Source organism: Pipra filicauda, unplaced genomic scaffold (genome assembly GCF_003945595.2).
Source record: "Pipra filicauda isolate LSUMZ 115617 unplaced genomic scaffold, ASM394559v2 scaffold226_size1812527_pilon, whole genome shotgun sequence".
NCBI lineage: Eukaryota > Metazoa > Chordata > Aves > Passeriformes > Pipridae > Pipra > Pipra filicauda.
Genome location: NW_024104339.1, coordinates 195,352 through 210,507, shown reverse-complemented (window position 1 = coordinate 210,507; position 15,156 = coordinate 195,352). Strand labels below are relative to the sequence as shown.

General features: G+C 51.9%; 1 protein-coding gene across 1 annotated transcript; it reads left to right on the top strand.

Annotated features, from left to right (window-relative positions):
- Nucleotides 1–1,957: 1,957 nt before the first annotated feature.
- DRG2 (developmentally regulated GTP binding protein 2) lies at nucleotides 1,958–12,633 on the top strand. Its single transcript, XM_027743087.2, has 13 exons — nucleotides 1,958–2,065; nucleotides 3,417–3,577; nucleotides 4,738–4,827; nucleotides 5,944–6,004; nucleotides 7,081–7,171; nucleotides 7,559–7,631; nucleotides 7,773–7,863; nucleotides 8,043–8,140; nucleotides 9,029–9,105; nucleotides 9,756–9,844; nucleotides 10,692–10,750; nucleotides 11,174–11,227; nucleotides 11,317–12,633. The coding sequence occupies exons 1-13, from the start codon at nucleotides 2,002–2,004 to the stop codon at nucleotides 11,401–11,403; spliced, it is 1,095 nt and encodes a 364-aa protein (XP_027598888.1). The 5' UTR covers nucleotides 1,958–2,001; the 3' UTR covers nucleotides 11,404–12,633.
- The last annotated feature ends 2,523 nt before the right edge of the window (nucleotides 12,634–15,156 follow it).

Here is a 15,156-nt window from a genome sequence, read left to right as displayed (position 1 = left end):
CCCCGCCAGGCAGGCTCATGGCACGAGTGGGTGCCGAGGACGGATTTTCCGCCCGGGAGAGGGGAGCGAAGCCTCTGAGGTGCTTTGGGTTTGCTTCTTTTGAATTAACTTCCTTCTTTTTGGCAGCAGTTGAATCGCTTGTTTAAGCCTTAACGAGGAAGGATTCAGGGCTTGGTGAGCCCCTTTCCTCTATTCCACGTCGGGATCTTGCATGGTTGGGCTGGTCTCGGGAGATGATGCGGAATTCGGCCGCCTCGTGCGTGCTGTACTCCGTGGATTAGTCCTTCTCCCCACAGAGAGGTGCTTAGGGGAGAAGGGGGAGACCTGGCCCTTCCAGGGAGCGTGTGCTGGTGCCTTGGCCATTGCAGATGGACGTGTAGGGAAGCATGGAGATGATTTGGGGCTGCAGGCAAAGCAGTTGGGAAGTGCATTCCTGTTTTATTCTGCTTCTCTCGGAGGAACTCAGCCCCTTTTGGGAGAGGAGTTTCCTCACGGATGGTGCTGGGAGATGTCCTGGTTTTAGGGGTGAAAACCTGTGGTGCTGCTCCATGGTGGGGGTGAAGCCTCCTCCCAGGTGCTGTGTGGGTGCAGGGACCTGGCTCCAAGGGCTCTTCCCAGCCCTCTGGAGCTGTTTGTGCAATATTGGGGGTGGCACCAGTGTCCCTGTGCTCCCAGGGCTGTCAGTGCCAGCAGGACACTTGGATATCTGACATGGTTTAGGTGAATTGACCCTGGTCATTGGCAGGAGCTGAGTTAGGAGGGTCCTGGGAGTGTTTAATGTGTGTAACTATCCCAAAACCTCTGAGGTTTTTCCTTGAGACTTGATCTGTTGTGAGAAGGGTGTGGAAGGAGCATCCTGCTCTCTGCTTGTCTCCTTCCCACTGTCCTGAAGGGAATTTCAGCTGAATTCCAGAACTGTCTAGATTTGACACGTGGCAGGTGCAGAGCAGGTCGAGGAGCTGAGGGGTTCACAGGGGCTGTCAGGGTGTGGATTTTCCCTCCTTGAGAGCCTTGGCTTTGGTTTTCCTTTTCTTTGACTTGTTTGAGCTGTGGAGGAACGTTACGTATGTCCTGGTATGGTGAGAGAGAAGGGCCCAGGGGAGGATTTTGGGGGGGCAGAGGTGGTGTTTGGGGCTGGGAGAGGTGGTGGTGTCTCTTGGCCCACGCTGGCTGCAGCGTGGTGTCCGTGTGGGAGCGGAGGGGTGTCCGTGTGGGATGGATGGAGGGGGGGGCCGAGGAGGTGCTTTGTGGAGCGATCAACGTCCAAATTAAACATGAACTGTATTGAAAGGGTCCGTGTCCGTGTGTGTTTGTCCAACAAAGCACTTCCCGCTTCCAGGGCGTTGCTGTGCTTCATCTCCTCCCTCGAGGGCTTCTCCAGGAGTCCCATCAGCTGCTGGTGGCCTCAATTCACAAGATCACAGAATTATTTTCATTGGAAAAGAACTCCAACACCATCAAGTCAACCCTGTGCCCGATCCCCACCTTGTCCCCCATCCCAGAGCAATGAGTGCCAGGTCCAGTCCTTCCTTGGACACCTCCAGGGATGGGGACTCCACCACCTCCCTGGGCAGGGGATGGTGCCTTCCAATGCCTGACCACCCTTTCCATGGAGAAATTCCTGCTGATGTCCAACCTGAACCTCCCCTGGAGGCGGTTTCCTCTTGTCTCCTCGCTGGTTCCCTGGGAGCAGAGCCCGACCCTGCCCTGGCTCCAGCTCCTGTCCGGATCCACCTTAATTAGAGGAGCAGGAGTGGGGCAGCCCCGCGTAGGCCTCCCCTCGACACCCCCTGCTTCCTGCGACATTTCCTACGAGCAGCTCCCTCCGCAGCCCCATTTCCCGGCCGCTCTCGCTGCCACCCGTGTCCCCCCCACCCGTGTCCCCTCGCGGTGGCGGCGGGCGGAACGCGTGTTGCGGGGCGCGGGGCCGGCCCGGACGCGTGACGGGGACGGACGGGCCGGGCTGGCGGCGCTTCCGGCGGGCGCGGAGCGGGGCCCGCCATGGGAATCCTGGAAAAGATCTCGGAGATCGAGAAGGAGATCGCCCGCACGCAGAAGAACAAAGGTGAGGGGCGCGGGAGGGCGCCCGGGGACCGCGGGGACGGCGGGCGGGTACAGCCCGGGCGGGGGGGGCAGGTGGGGTGAGGGTGATGGGGGGATGGGATGTTAGGGGAGTGAGGGGTATTGGGGGCGCTGAGGGGGCTGGGAGGGGGTCCAGGGGAAGAGAGGGCTAAGGGTTATGGGAGGCTGGGGGTATGAGGGATTGGGGGAGCAGGTGGGGTTTGGGGGGCTGGGAGGGGAAAGGGGGTGGGGATGTGGGGGGCTGAAGGTTATGGGGGTCTGAGTATCCAGAAGAGGGTGCTGGGGGTGCGATGTGCTGGGGGCTATGGGGGGGCTGGGAAGGGGTACAATGGAAGAGAGGACTGAGAGTTATGGGGGTCTGGGAGGGGGTCCTGGGGAAAGCAGTGACCTGGGGCTGTGGGGAGACTGGAAGGGGGAGTGAGGGAAGATGGGGCTGTGTGCTATGGGGGGGCTGAAAGGGGGTCCATGTGAGGAGGTGTCAGTCAGGGCTGTGGCGGAGGCAGGATGGGGGTGGTTTGTGAAGCTTTGGGGGCACAGGATGGGGGGTATTGGGGGCTGGGTAAGGTTGAGGAGCAGAGTGAGCCCTGGGGATGGGAGGGAGGGTGGGTGGGACCCTCTCCTGCCCCATGCCCCACAATTGTTGCTGGGGGTCCCTGAGCTGGTGTTTGAATGTTTTAATTTCAAGAGGGGCCTGGAGAGCTGAACCCCCCACAGATTCTGCCAGAGCTGCTGTTGGAGGTTGGGGAGGGTACACTTTAGGCTGCAGTAAATAGTAGAAATAAAAATCAGTAAAACCTGTAAGCTCCTGGTTTGATGCCCTTCACTGTTACAGAGGGAAACAACTGCCTTCATTTTTTCTGGATCAGGTGTGAATTCAGGTGTTCTGCTAAGAATGAGGCAGTAAAGTACTGCAGTAAAGTACTCAGTGATCTCTGAGTTAAATGTGTCTCTAAAAGTTGTCAAGAGCAGGGGAAGATAATCTTGTGGTTTTGGAGTGCTGAATGTGACCATGTGTGAGGAGGGGCCTTTTCCCAGGAGTGGCTCTTCCCACTCTGGTCTCTCCCTCCTGAACTGGCTCCCTTCAGCCCTTCATTCCTGCACCTGCTCTCCCTTTGCCTTGCTCCTTTCACTTGGGGAAGTTTTTGGCTGTTTCCCTCAATTCTGACTTTGTGCAGTCCCTGGAAGGTTTCCTCTCCATGCCCAGTGTCCCAAAAGGTGACAGAACACCCTGGGGGCAGCGTTGTGCCCAAGATCCACAGCGTCTACTTTTAGGAAGGTTCTTACTTCCAGAAGTGAATTACCAGCAACTTTCTGCTGTGTTTGTGTCATTCCAGCCACTGAGTACCACCTGGGGCTGCTGAAGGCGAAGCTTGCCAAGTACAGAGCTCAGCTGCTGGAACCTTCCAAGTCCCCGGCGGCCAAGGGCGAGGGCTTCGATGTGATGAAATCGGGAGATGCCCGCGTGGCACTGATCGGGTTTCCTTCCGTGGGCAAGGTCAGTCAGGGTCTGTGTTTCCCGGCTCCTGTGGTTTGCAGCGGCTGCAAAGCAGATTTGGAATCACAGAACCAAGGAACGGTTTGGGTTGGAAGGATTTAAAAGCTCATCCCATGAGATCCCGGTTGGAATATTGCGTGCGGTCTGGTGCACCCAACCTAAGGAGGACATGGAGCTGTTGGAGCAAAGTCCAGAGGAGGCCACAAAGTTGATAACAGGACTAGAGCACCTCTGCTATGGAGACAGGCTGAGAGAGCTGGGGATGTTCAGCCTGAGGAGGGAAGGTTGTGTGGAGATCTGAAGGGACTCCAGGGAAGCTGGAGAGGGACTGTTCATCAGGAACTGTAGTGACAGGACAAGGGAATGGGTTCAGACTGAAAGAAGAGAAATTTAGGTTAGACATACAGAGGAAATTCTTCCCTGTGAGGGTGGGGAGGCCCTGGCACAGGTTGCCCAGGGAAGCTGTGGCTGCCCCATCCCTGGAACTGTCCAAGGCCAGGCTGGACAGGGCTTGGAGCAACCTGGGCTAGTGGAAGGTGTCCCTGCCCATGGAAAGGGGGTTGGAATGAGATGAGCTTTAAGGTCCCTTCCAACCCAAACTCTTCCATGATTCCATGGTCTTGTTCCATCCCCTGCCATGGGCAGGGATGCCTTCCACTCTCCCAGTTTACTCCAATTCCCTGGCCTTGGACACTTGCAGGGATGGGCCAGCCACAGCCTCTCTGGGCAACCTGATATCCGTGTTTTCTTCATCTTTGACCTTCTTGCCGTGAATTCAGAGGAGGTTTTTGTACTCTGGGAGCTGAAAGTTGGAGCTAGGGAAACATTCCTTAATCTGTGTGGAGAATCACAGGGTGGGATTCTTGGGGCAGGACAAGGAATTAGACTTTGATGATCCTGATGGGTCCCTTCCAACTCAGGATATTCTCTGATTCCATGCTCTGTGGTCTGTGGTAATGGCCTGAAACTTGTTCTTGCCCAGCCCCAGCACTGCTGAGGAGAGAGGGGAGAGTAAAGGATTTACCTCCATTCGGTGACAGTGTCACCACCTCACTCCCTTGGAACAGCCATAATTCCCACAGACTGAGGAGCCCTTTGGTGTCACTTGTTTTGCCTTTTCACTTGCCTGTCTCTAGTGGTGGTGATCTCTTGCCTTTCAGTCCACGTTTTTGAGTTTAATGACCTCAACCGCCAGCGAAGCCGCGTCGTACGAGTTCACCACACTGACCTGTATCCCAGGAGTCATAGAGGTAAGTGGGATTCTCCTCCCTTTGGCGTAGTAGTGTTTGGAAACCCAGCTATGTAAGTGTGTGTTTGCACCAGTTCTATGTGTGCCACTAAGGAGCAGAGACATCCAAAGGTCTGTGCTGAATTTCACTTTAAGCTTTGGGAGATCTTGAGTGCTTGGGGTTTCAGGGCTTCTGCAGCCTGCAGTGCTGACTTAGCTCTTCCCTAAACTCCATAACTCTTCAGGATTGACTGCCTGATCAAGATTTGTGTGCTGCTGTTTGACTGACCAGAGCAATACAACAGTGCTCAACTGAAGTTTGTATAACTGCTGTCGGTGCCAGTGACCAGATGGCTGCAAACCTTGACAGATTTGTTTTTAATGAAACTTTAAAAGAGGCAATCTGTACTGTGGTCAATTCTGAAACAAAATGCAGCTCCTCCTGTCCTTGAGGAGTTTTGTTAGTAGTGGCCTAAGCATCCATCAGTAAAGCAAATAATAAAGGATATCAAACTGAAAAGTGTCCAAGAGTAGCGAGGAAATCTGGGTCAGGATGGAAAGGGGAGTTAAATAATGAAAGTAGCTGTATTGGTGTGAAAAGGGACATAAATAGTGTAACACATCCAAGCACAGCTGTGAGCTGAAAGCCAGTGCCCTGCAGATCTGAGGAATGGGAACCTCCTGTGTTTCCCCTGGTATTGTAAGACCTGCAACACACCTGAATAGTTCTGAACCATCACAGTAGGAGATGTGGCACTTGCTCATTACTGACTTTTCTCATTAGACCAAGAAAGTAAGGGCTGTTTTTCCTTTCCTTTCCTCTTCACCAGCTCAGGATAACATGACTGCAATGCTCTTTTCCTGGTGCTTTGTCCAGCTGCAGTCACGGGAGGCTTTAGGGGGTCAGGACCTCACATACAGCTGTGTGCACTGAGCACAGCTGGGATAGTGGAGCAATGCTCTGGAAGTTGCCTCAGAACAGAGATATCAGCTTTGTGCAGAGTTCCCCTGCTCTGCCAGCTCCATCCAGTTCCACTCTCCACAGGATTCAGACCCCAGCACGTGCTTGGGGCTTTCAAGGCAGCTCAGGTGCCCTGCGAAAAGCTTTCAACTTCCCATCCTTCTGTTTCCTTTTCAGTACAAAGGAGCCAATATTCAGCTGCTGGATCTGCCTGGAATCATTGAAGGAGCAGCACAAGGTTGGCCCATCTCTGTGTTCATGGAAAGGAGGGCTTTGCCCTCAGCAGTGCCCCTGGGTGCCTCAGGCATTCGCAGATTTCCTGGGCCAAGAGTTCCCATATTGGCTTTCCAAATCTTAGAGTCCTTGATCCTATGTGAGGCACAATTCCTATCCCTGAGCTGACATAAGGGTCTATATGTAGCAGAAGGAGGTGGGAGCCAAAAGCCAGCCAGTCACTTCTCACCTCCTTGCCTGGGTGTTATCTGGCTCATCTGTTTTCTGGTACTGAGGAAATCTAAAGAAAGATGCTGGAGAGGTGGAGGGGGGAATTACAGCTAAACAGTAACCTCATTTGACTAATTCCCTGAATTCCTGCCAGTCCTCCCATGACTCCTGATTCTGGGAAGAGATATTGGCTTTGTCTCTCTGCATTGTCATTGTCCTAATTGCCTGGGCACGTCTGAAGACAGCTTAGGAAATCATAGAGTCATGGAATATCCTGAGTTGGGAGGGACCCACAAGGACCATCCAGTCCAGCTCCTGGCCCTGCACAGGACACCCCAACAATCCCACCCTGTCCCTGAGAGCATTGTCCAAACCCTCCTGGAGCTCTGTCACCCTTGGTGCTGTGCCCACTGCCCTGGGGAGCCTGGGCAGTGCCCAACCACCCTCTGGGGGAAGAACCTTTTCCTGAGATCCAACCTGACCCTGCCCTGACACAGGGGGAGCTGTTCCCTCGAGTCTGGTCACTGGTCACCAGAGAGAAGAGATCAGTACCAGAAGATGCCTTAGGAAACTTTAGAAGATCTCCTGATGGTTTCTTTTTGAAGGAGCATGGCCTGGTTAATAAGATCTCTTTCCTTTTTAACCAGAAAGTGTAACCCCTCTGCACAGGTGTCCCAGGCCCACACCCCTGTTGTGGGTGAGCTCTGTGCTGCCTGGGCCAGGGCCCCCAGCAATTGACTGCAGCCAGGGCAGCCCTGCAGGACCCTTTTCATTGCTTCCAAGCTGCTGCACAGGGCAGGAGTCCCCATCTGTCATGGAACTCATGGCTGTTTCCTCTTGCTGATACACATCCACCTGCTGTTTCCCCAGGGAAGGGCAGAGGTCGGCAGGTGATCGCTGTTGCCAGGACAGCAGATGTTGTTATCATGATGCTGGATGCCACCAAGGGGGAGGTGCAGAGGTGAGTGTGTGCTGGGCAAGGGGGGTGGGCTTAGGGCTTCCCATGTGCCCAGGAAATGTGCCACAGCTCCCTGAGGGGTTGTAGAGAGCACTTGGGGAATGAGTGCTTAAGCTATTAGATATGAGATGGAGGTTGTACTCTTATGAGAAGCATCATAGCTGACTGGCTTAGGTTCTCAGCTGAAGGATCATTCCCACAGGATGGCTGTCAGAGATGGGAATATCAACCAGGATCTCCACCACAGACTCTGGCCTGCATTAGGTGGGTTTTAGGTTGTAGTGAAAACTTTTGGCAGGGCTGTCTCAACACAGAAGTGAAAGAGGAAAGGTCTGGGTGTCACCTGGCCACGCTCAGCCTCACAGGTACTGACATGCAGTGTCCCTGCAGGGCCCTGCTGGAGAAAGAACTGGAATCTGTAGGAATCCGGCTGAACAAAAGCAAACCAAATATCTACTTCAAGGTGAGACTTCCTGAGCTCCTGCAGGTGTCTGGCTGCCTGCTCAAAGCCCAGCTCACTGTGTGCTGCCCCTCGTGTTGCACAGGCTGAGGGGGGCTGACGATTTTGCAAAATATTCTCATGTTGCTTCATTGCCTCCTGTAGCCCAAGAAGGGTGGAGGCATCTCCTTCAACTCCACTGTCACGTTGACTCAGTGCTCCGAGAAGCTGGTGCAGCTCATCCTCCATGAATACAGTATCCTTTCCTGAAGCAGGAGACCCTTCAGCCATCAGCAGGTCATGATTCCAGTGGTTCCTGCTGTGGGACAGCCTTGGTATCACGTTGGTGCTGGTTCTCCCGAGGGAGCTCAGCCTGGGGCTTGCAGTGGTTGCAGAATTGCGTTGGGATTTGGGCCTTGACAATGTTCACCTCAGAAATCTTCAATGCTGAGGTCCTGTTCAGAGAGGATTGTTCCCCTGATGAGTTCATTGATGTGATTGTAGGCAACAGGGTCTACATGCCTTGCCTCTATGTGAGTATCTTGGGCTTTTGTTACATCCAGCATCTCCTTTCTCTGCCAGAGGAAACATTGGATCTTCACAGAATCATGGCATGGTTTGGGTTGGAAGGGACCTTAAAGCTCATCCTGTTCCACCCCCCTGCCATGGGCAGGGACACCTTCCACTAGCCCAGGTTGCTCCAAGCCCCGTCCAACCTGGCCTTAAACACTTCCAGGGATCCAGGGGCAGCCACAGCTTCTCTGGGCAACCTATGCCAGGGCCTCACCACCCCCACAGGGAAGAATTTCTTCCTACTATTCCATCTAACCCTGCCCTCTCAGTGTAAAGCCATTCCCCTTAGTCCTATCACTCCATGCCCTTGTTCCTGGCTCCTAAAACAATAACAATTTGAGGTTTAAGAGGTGGAAAATGGCTCAACGGGGAGTTTTTTTATAAGCTTTGGATATGCAGCTATGCTGTGTGTGTTCCTTGGGCCCTCTTGTGGCTGATGCTGCCCTGGAGCAGCGGAGCTGCCAGTCCTGGTGCTGGGAGTTTGATCCCACGTGTGGAACTTCCAATTCCCCTGCTGCCAGCTCCGTGCTTGGCTTTCCACTGCTGGTCCCTTGTGTGCCAGAGTTCCCTTAACGGCTCTGTTTGTAGCCACTGGGTCTGTATGAAATAAAAACCACGGGAGAATGTGTTCTAAGTCATCCCAAAGGGAGAATTTTAAAAGGCCAAAAATTATATTCAGGCTTCTGAATTTTAACGGTTGGTTTTACTGAGAGCCGTGGCTTATCCTCTGATAGGATCTGCATTTCTGTTTCAGCTGCTGGAACTACCTTGTTATACCTACATGTGCATGTGTTATAGTGTTGCTGAACTGCCTTCCTAAGGGCTGTGTTGTTTTCCCTTTGGTTTAGGTTTATAACAAGATTGACCAGATATCCATGGAGGAAGTGGATCGTCTTGCTCGGAGGCCCCACAGTGTTGTCATCAGGTAGGAGCTGTCACACTGCCTTTTGTGCTGGTCTCATGGTGTGCTGGGTCATTTCACGCCCCTTCCTCCAGCTTCTCCCAGAAAGTGGCTTCTCCCAGGGCTGCTGGGGTGAGAAGCAGTGTTGCTGTGCAGATTTTTCCAGACTTTCTTCCCCTGGAGAGGCAGGCAGCTTGGCTTTTCCATGCTGTCTCCAGTCTAGCTTGTTTCTTTAGAAGTGCTGATATTTCTGATGGAGCTTTGCTGCTTCAAAGCTGCTCACCCTTCTGGAAGCCTGTTTTATTTCATAGAATCATGGAATGGTTTGGGTTAAAGCTCATCCAGTTCCACCCCCTGCCATGGGCAGGGACACCTCCCACTATCCCAGGTTGCCCCAAGCCCCGTCCAGCCTGGCCTTGGACACTTGCAGGGATGGGGCAGCCACAGCTTCTCTGGGCAACCTGTGCCAGGGCTCTCCACCCTCACAGTAAGGAATTTCTTCCTAATATCTACTCTAACCCTGCCCTCCTTCAGCTTAAGGCCATTTCACCTTGTGTTTTTCCTTTCCTGGCCTCATTAAAGACTCCTCCCTCATTCCCCAGCACTTTGATAAGACAGTTCACCTTGTTCTCCTGGATTTCTAAATCACAACAGATGTTCCTGGTGTTTTGCAGCTGTGGCATGAAACTGAACCTGGATTACTTGCTGGAAAAGCTCTGGGAATACCTGGCACTTACCTGCATCTATACCAAGAAACGAGGACGTAAGTGACCATGAGCTGAACAGAAAGTTTGAAAAGCACAAAGGCTGCTACTCATCAAAGAAAGACAGGCTGCCAGCAGGGCTTGTGCCTTGGAAATGCTGGAATTATGCTCTCCCTCACCAGCTTTCAGCTCCTGAGAAGAGCTTTCTGCTCCATCTAATCCTGCCATGTGTGGATCCCCCCACAGCCCTCCTATTCTGTCTTACAAGAGCTGAATTTAAATAAGTCTTTGCATGATGATACAAGGAAATAAGGTGTGCAAGTTCACAGCTTTCTTCCTTGTTATGCACGCTGTGATGAACAGTTCAGCCCATCACAACCCAGAAGAAGTTTCCTGATCCTACTGCAAGTAGTTTGATGATTCCCATGCCCTTGGCAGTGCCTTTGATCCTCCTTTTGCTTTATAACCTACTTGCAGCTTCTCCCAGTGATAAAGGCCCATCTATAACCTGTTCCAGGTTGGTTGTGAACAGCTGAACTTGGGTGGATATGGGGAGATGAAGGAACTTTCTCTGAGCTTGCTAAGCATTGAAATCTGGGGGAGTTTGGTTTTTTTTGAGGAGGTGTGTTTTGCTTTGAGTGGTTTTGTTTGTCATAAGTCAGGTGTCTGGGATGGAGTTGGATCAGGTGGGCTGTGAGGAAGCTGCTGGCTGTGGTGTGGGGAACTGCACTTGAGGGTAGTGGAGAACTGATTTGATGCTTTCAGCCACTGGATACCTGTTCAGTGTGGGAGCAGGGAGGAGGAATTTGGGAGTAGTAAGTGCGGGGTGATGTGAGATAGTCAGCATATTAGAACACACTTGATGAAAATCCCATGCTTTTTTCCCTCCCTTCTGCTTCTCCACAGAGAGACCAGACTTTACAGATGCCATTATTCTACGGAAAGGGGCCTCTGTGGAGCATGTGGTAATTTTTCTGCATGTTTTACATTTCCCTGTGTGCAGAAGGCACAGGTTCCTCTTGGACCTGCTGTGATTTGTGCTTCATAAAGCTCAGGACCTGTCAGCATTTAGTTGGGCTCCTCCTTTTGTTGCCTTGATTGATTTTTATCGGCCTCAGGTTTCTTTCACAGCTGCTGTGCAAGGTTTAAACAATAATTATTGAAAGCAGCCCAGTGAAAAGCACATGGAAGCAGTGGAAGGGGGATTTTTGTGGGCTAGTGATTCCTGTGTCTGTTCTGTATTGTTTCAAGTGCTGTTAACTGGCTCTTAAAGTCATTATTGTAATTTCTGACACAGACCTTCATGTCTTTTAGTTCCTGAATATTGAAAAAGTTGTTTGCAAAGAGATGCCACTAAATACTTCACCTTCTGCCTGTCTGTCTTGTAGTGCCATCGGATTCACAGATCATTAGCCAGCCAGTTCAAATATGCCTTGGTGTGGGTAAGTGTTTGACAGCTAATGGAATTCCTGTCCTCAGATGTCTCTGACTGGGCTTCTCCTAATCCTTTTCCCCACTTTTTGCTTTAAAGGGGACAAGCACAAAGTACAGCCCTCAAAGAGTGGGCTTAACCCATATGATGGAGCATGAGGATGTCATTCAGATCGTGAAGAAGTAACTCTGCTGGTGCCTGGCCTTGTCTTTAATCACTGCAATTGGAACTGACATAGAAACAAAACAAAACACACACACATAAAAAAAGAAAAAATAAAGAAAAAGGAAAAGGGAGACGTGTTCCACAGCCAAGAAAGCTTCTGTGAAGCTCCTTCTCTTGGAAGAAGGCAGAAAACAAGGCTACTGTGCTTGCAGGTGGGGATGGGGAAGAAGGGTTTCCATCTCACAGTGTTTCAGGCCAAGTAATGTTCCTTAAAAATTAAAAGGGAGCCAGTTCTTCTAGGACACAGTTCCCACATCCAGCAGTGTCTTTCCTCTTGTAGGGTTTGCACAGGGATCCACATGCTCACCTCCCTAGGAAAGTGTTTGGGTTGGTGTCAACCAATCTGGCCCTGTGCTTTGGGCTGAGAGAACATTGCTGATGCTTTGCTGCTCATCCATTCACTTAATTTAAGCATTGATCTGAAACAGAATTCAAGTTCTCCCTCCCCTGCTCCTTGGACACATCTGCAGCCGAGACATCCCCAATTTATAACGGTCCCACCTCAATTAACATTAAAACTTGGCACTCTGTGCCCCTCTTAGCCCTGCAGTGGGGTTTGTAGGACATCCTGGTCCAACTGGTACTGAGAGATGAGAAATTAAACTGTTAATGAACGATTATCTTGGCCAAACTGCAGCAGGGTACGATCCAAGAGCCACAGTCTGCAGTGAGGATTCACTTCTGGCATATCACTCGTCGAGGAGCTGCCCTGGGAGCTTCCTCCTCTGTTGGGCAGGAGTTGTCCTGCCTGTTAGTCCCCAAGCTGGAGTTCTTCTTAACCATGCCCCTGAATTCCAGTCACAGCTCTTTGGAGCTCAAGGTACCATCCCATGCCATGGGGTTTTACGCCAGCCCTGTTAAACATTGTTGCTTGTCTGGATATTGTTCATCAGAAGTCTGGAATTTTTCTAATCATGCTTTTCCATTGAATACCGTTGCTAAATAATTCAGAGTGCCTGATAGAGGACAGCTCTTGCCTTCAGGGATCAAGAGCTGCCAATAGCTTTTATTTTCTTTCGTTGGAAAAGGGTTTGGTCTGATGTGGATGAGCAACTGTGAGGACAGGTGTGACACCTGTCTCAGCAGGGCTCCTCCCTCCTCCCTGCTCCTCCCCACCCCTCACAACCTGATGGAGCAGAAATGGAAGGATTATTTTATTTGAGAAAATAAAAAGTTGCTATTTCATGTGAACGGTGGGTGGATGGTTCGGTGTGTTTCCTAACGCTCTGTTTTACCTCCAGCCACCCGAGGAATCCTGGATGCTGTCGCAGGAGGTTGTAGGGGGGAGTAGAAGGTCAAGTGCCTGCAAGAGGCTGGTGATGGGAGATAAATAGATGTTATACACACGAGCTAAGAAGGTGACTTTGAACTCTGTAAGTCCTCTTCCCTGTTCCTGGCTTTGTTCACAGCTGGAGCACAGAGCAAACCCTGAATGCAGAGGCAGCGAGTGGGGAACGAGCTCCAAATTATCCACATTATCCCTGAGCTGGCAGTGGAAAGCAGGCCCTTCCTGGTGTGAGCTGGGTGGGATGCTGTTCCAGCACATTAACTCACCCTTCCCATTTCCTGTGAAGGTCATACAGGCAGAATTGCCCTCACAAAGACTTTTGGTTTCATTTTGTCCCTGAGTTTGTGACTTCTCCCTCAAAATTCTGGAGGCTGCCAAGGCTCAGCATGGAGCTGGGCAACCAGAACTGCTGACAGGGCTTCATCCTCAGCCCAGGTAGTGCAGGGAGCTGGGGAGGTGCTTGGTGTGAGGCTGAATGCACAGTGTTACCTGCTAATTCCTATTCTTGGGTAGTTGGTGCTACCTCATTGTGTTTGGGTTCCAGATTGATTTTAGCATATTGTTAAAACCCCCTCTGCCTAATTAGCCTCATTTAGGAAAATGGGCATTTTTTCCTGTTCAAAATGAACTGATCCATGATTAAAATTGGAATGGGGATGAAGTAAAAATAGTGAAGCTAGAAGAAGCCAACTTCTTTTTTCAGTGAGAGTAGCTTTTCTGGCAGCGAGTTTATAGCTGCACTTGAAAATGCACCATTTAATTGCAGTATTCCTTCTTCCAGGCGCTTCCCTAATTGTTCTGCACTGATGTTAAAAAGCTGCAAACGTTGCAGTTCGTGCAGGGGTGGGTTGCCATGGACATCTCTGAATCCTGAGGAGGCAAGATCCAAGGGGCGAGGGGAGAATCTGCTCCAGCATTGGGGTTGTACTGGAGTCTCCTAGGGTTTATGGAATTTGCAGCATTTCAGTGTTTAAGGGGAGCTTATTAAAATGGTGGAGGGGGAATTTTTACATGAGCAGACAGTGATAGGACAAAGGGCTTGGTTTTAAATTGGCAGGGGAGATACAGATTAGATGTTAGGAGGACATTCCTCCCTGTGAGGGTGGTGAGGCCCTGGCACAGGTTGCCCAGAGAAGCTGTGGCTGCCCCATCCCTGGAAGTGTCTGAGGCCAGTTTGGACGTGACTTGGAGCAACCTGGGCTTGGATGGTGTCCCATGGCAGGGGCTTGGAACAGGATGAGCTTTAAGGTCCCTTCCAACCCAAACGGTTCTGTGGAGATTCTGTGATGTTTCTATGCATTGGCCTGACCCCCCTTAACTCCGTGGGGAAGCTGCCGAAGGGAGATGTGCTCAGAGACTCCTTGTTGTGTGTTTAGGGAAGGGCTGTTCTCTCTGGGAGGATGGGTAGAGGCAGAAGCTGTGGATTTGCTCCCAAAACAGCAGCACCCTGCATTTCTGTGCTGTAGGAGGGAAGCCTTGGCTGGGTGATGCTCGGAGAAAGCCGCCCTCAAACAGTCCAGCTCATGCTCTGTGCTGCAGCTCCTGCCCTTCCCCTGCTCTTCCAGCCGTCTCCAGGTTCATTCCTGCTCTTCCCCGAGGGCTGTGCTCATCCTGCCCCATCCCCGGGGCCGTTCTCCTGGCTGAGCACAGCGCTCCAGGTGCGGAGCAGGGCGGATCAGCTTCGCTGCAGCCCATCAGCCGCCCTCCATCTCTGGAACCAGCGGCAGCCCCAGGCGTGCTCTCTTTAAAATGCCTGTTCCAGGCAATCAAGCAGGTTTGATTGGCTGAACACCCTTCTTATAAATTAATTTAGTCAGGAATCGTTTGCAAGGTAATAAAAAGCGACTCTGCCTCCAAATACATTCATTTAATTCAATGAGAGACGGTTGCTGCGGCGGGCTCAGCTCAGCCAGCTCCCCTCACCCCATCACGGTGACATCCCCAAGTGCCGCTCGGGGCTGTATATAAGAGTCACGATCCGCAGTGACAGCTTAATTGTCTCAAATGCTGACAAGGGTCACCCCAACCAGCCATCGGGTGGCGCGGGGGCCGGCTCGGGAGGGCTGCGGGGAGGAGGATTTATGGCTGGCAAATAGTTTTGAATTCCTCTGGTTGCGCCTGCTAAATGATGAAGCTGCCCCGAGGGGATTGGGGCTATTGATTGTAATTTGCAGTTAAGCCCTCGCAGTTCTGAGGAATCAGCATAATAAATACCCACCGCATTACGGCGGGGACGTGCCTGCCTGGAGGAGAAGGAAGTGGGGAGGTTTTGCCGGCTCGGGTGCTGCAGCAGGATGTTTTTGCTGCCCTCGCATTTGGGAGAGCCACAGGCTCCATCACTGCAGGAAAATGGTCCCCAGTTTGGTGGGATGCGGGAACCCAGTGCTGGGATGGGGAGGAGGAAGCTTTGTGAAGGGAGGTGGAGA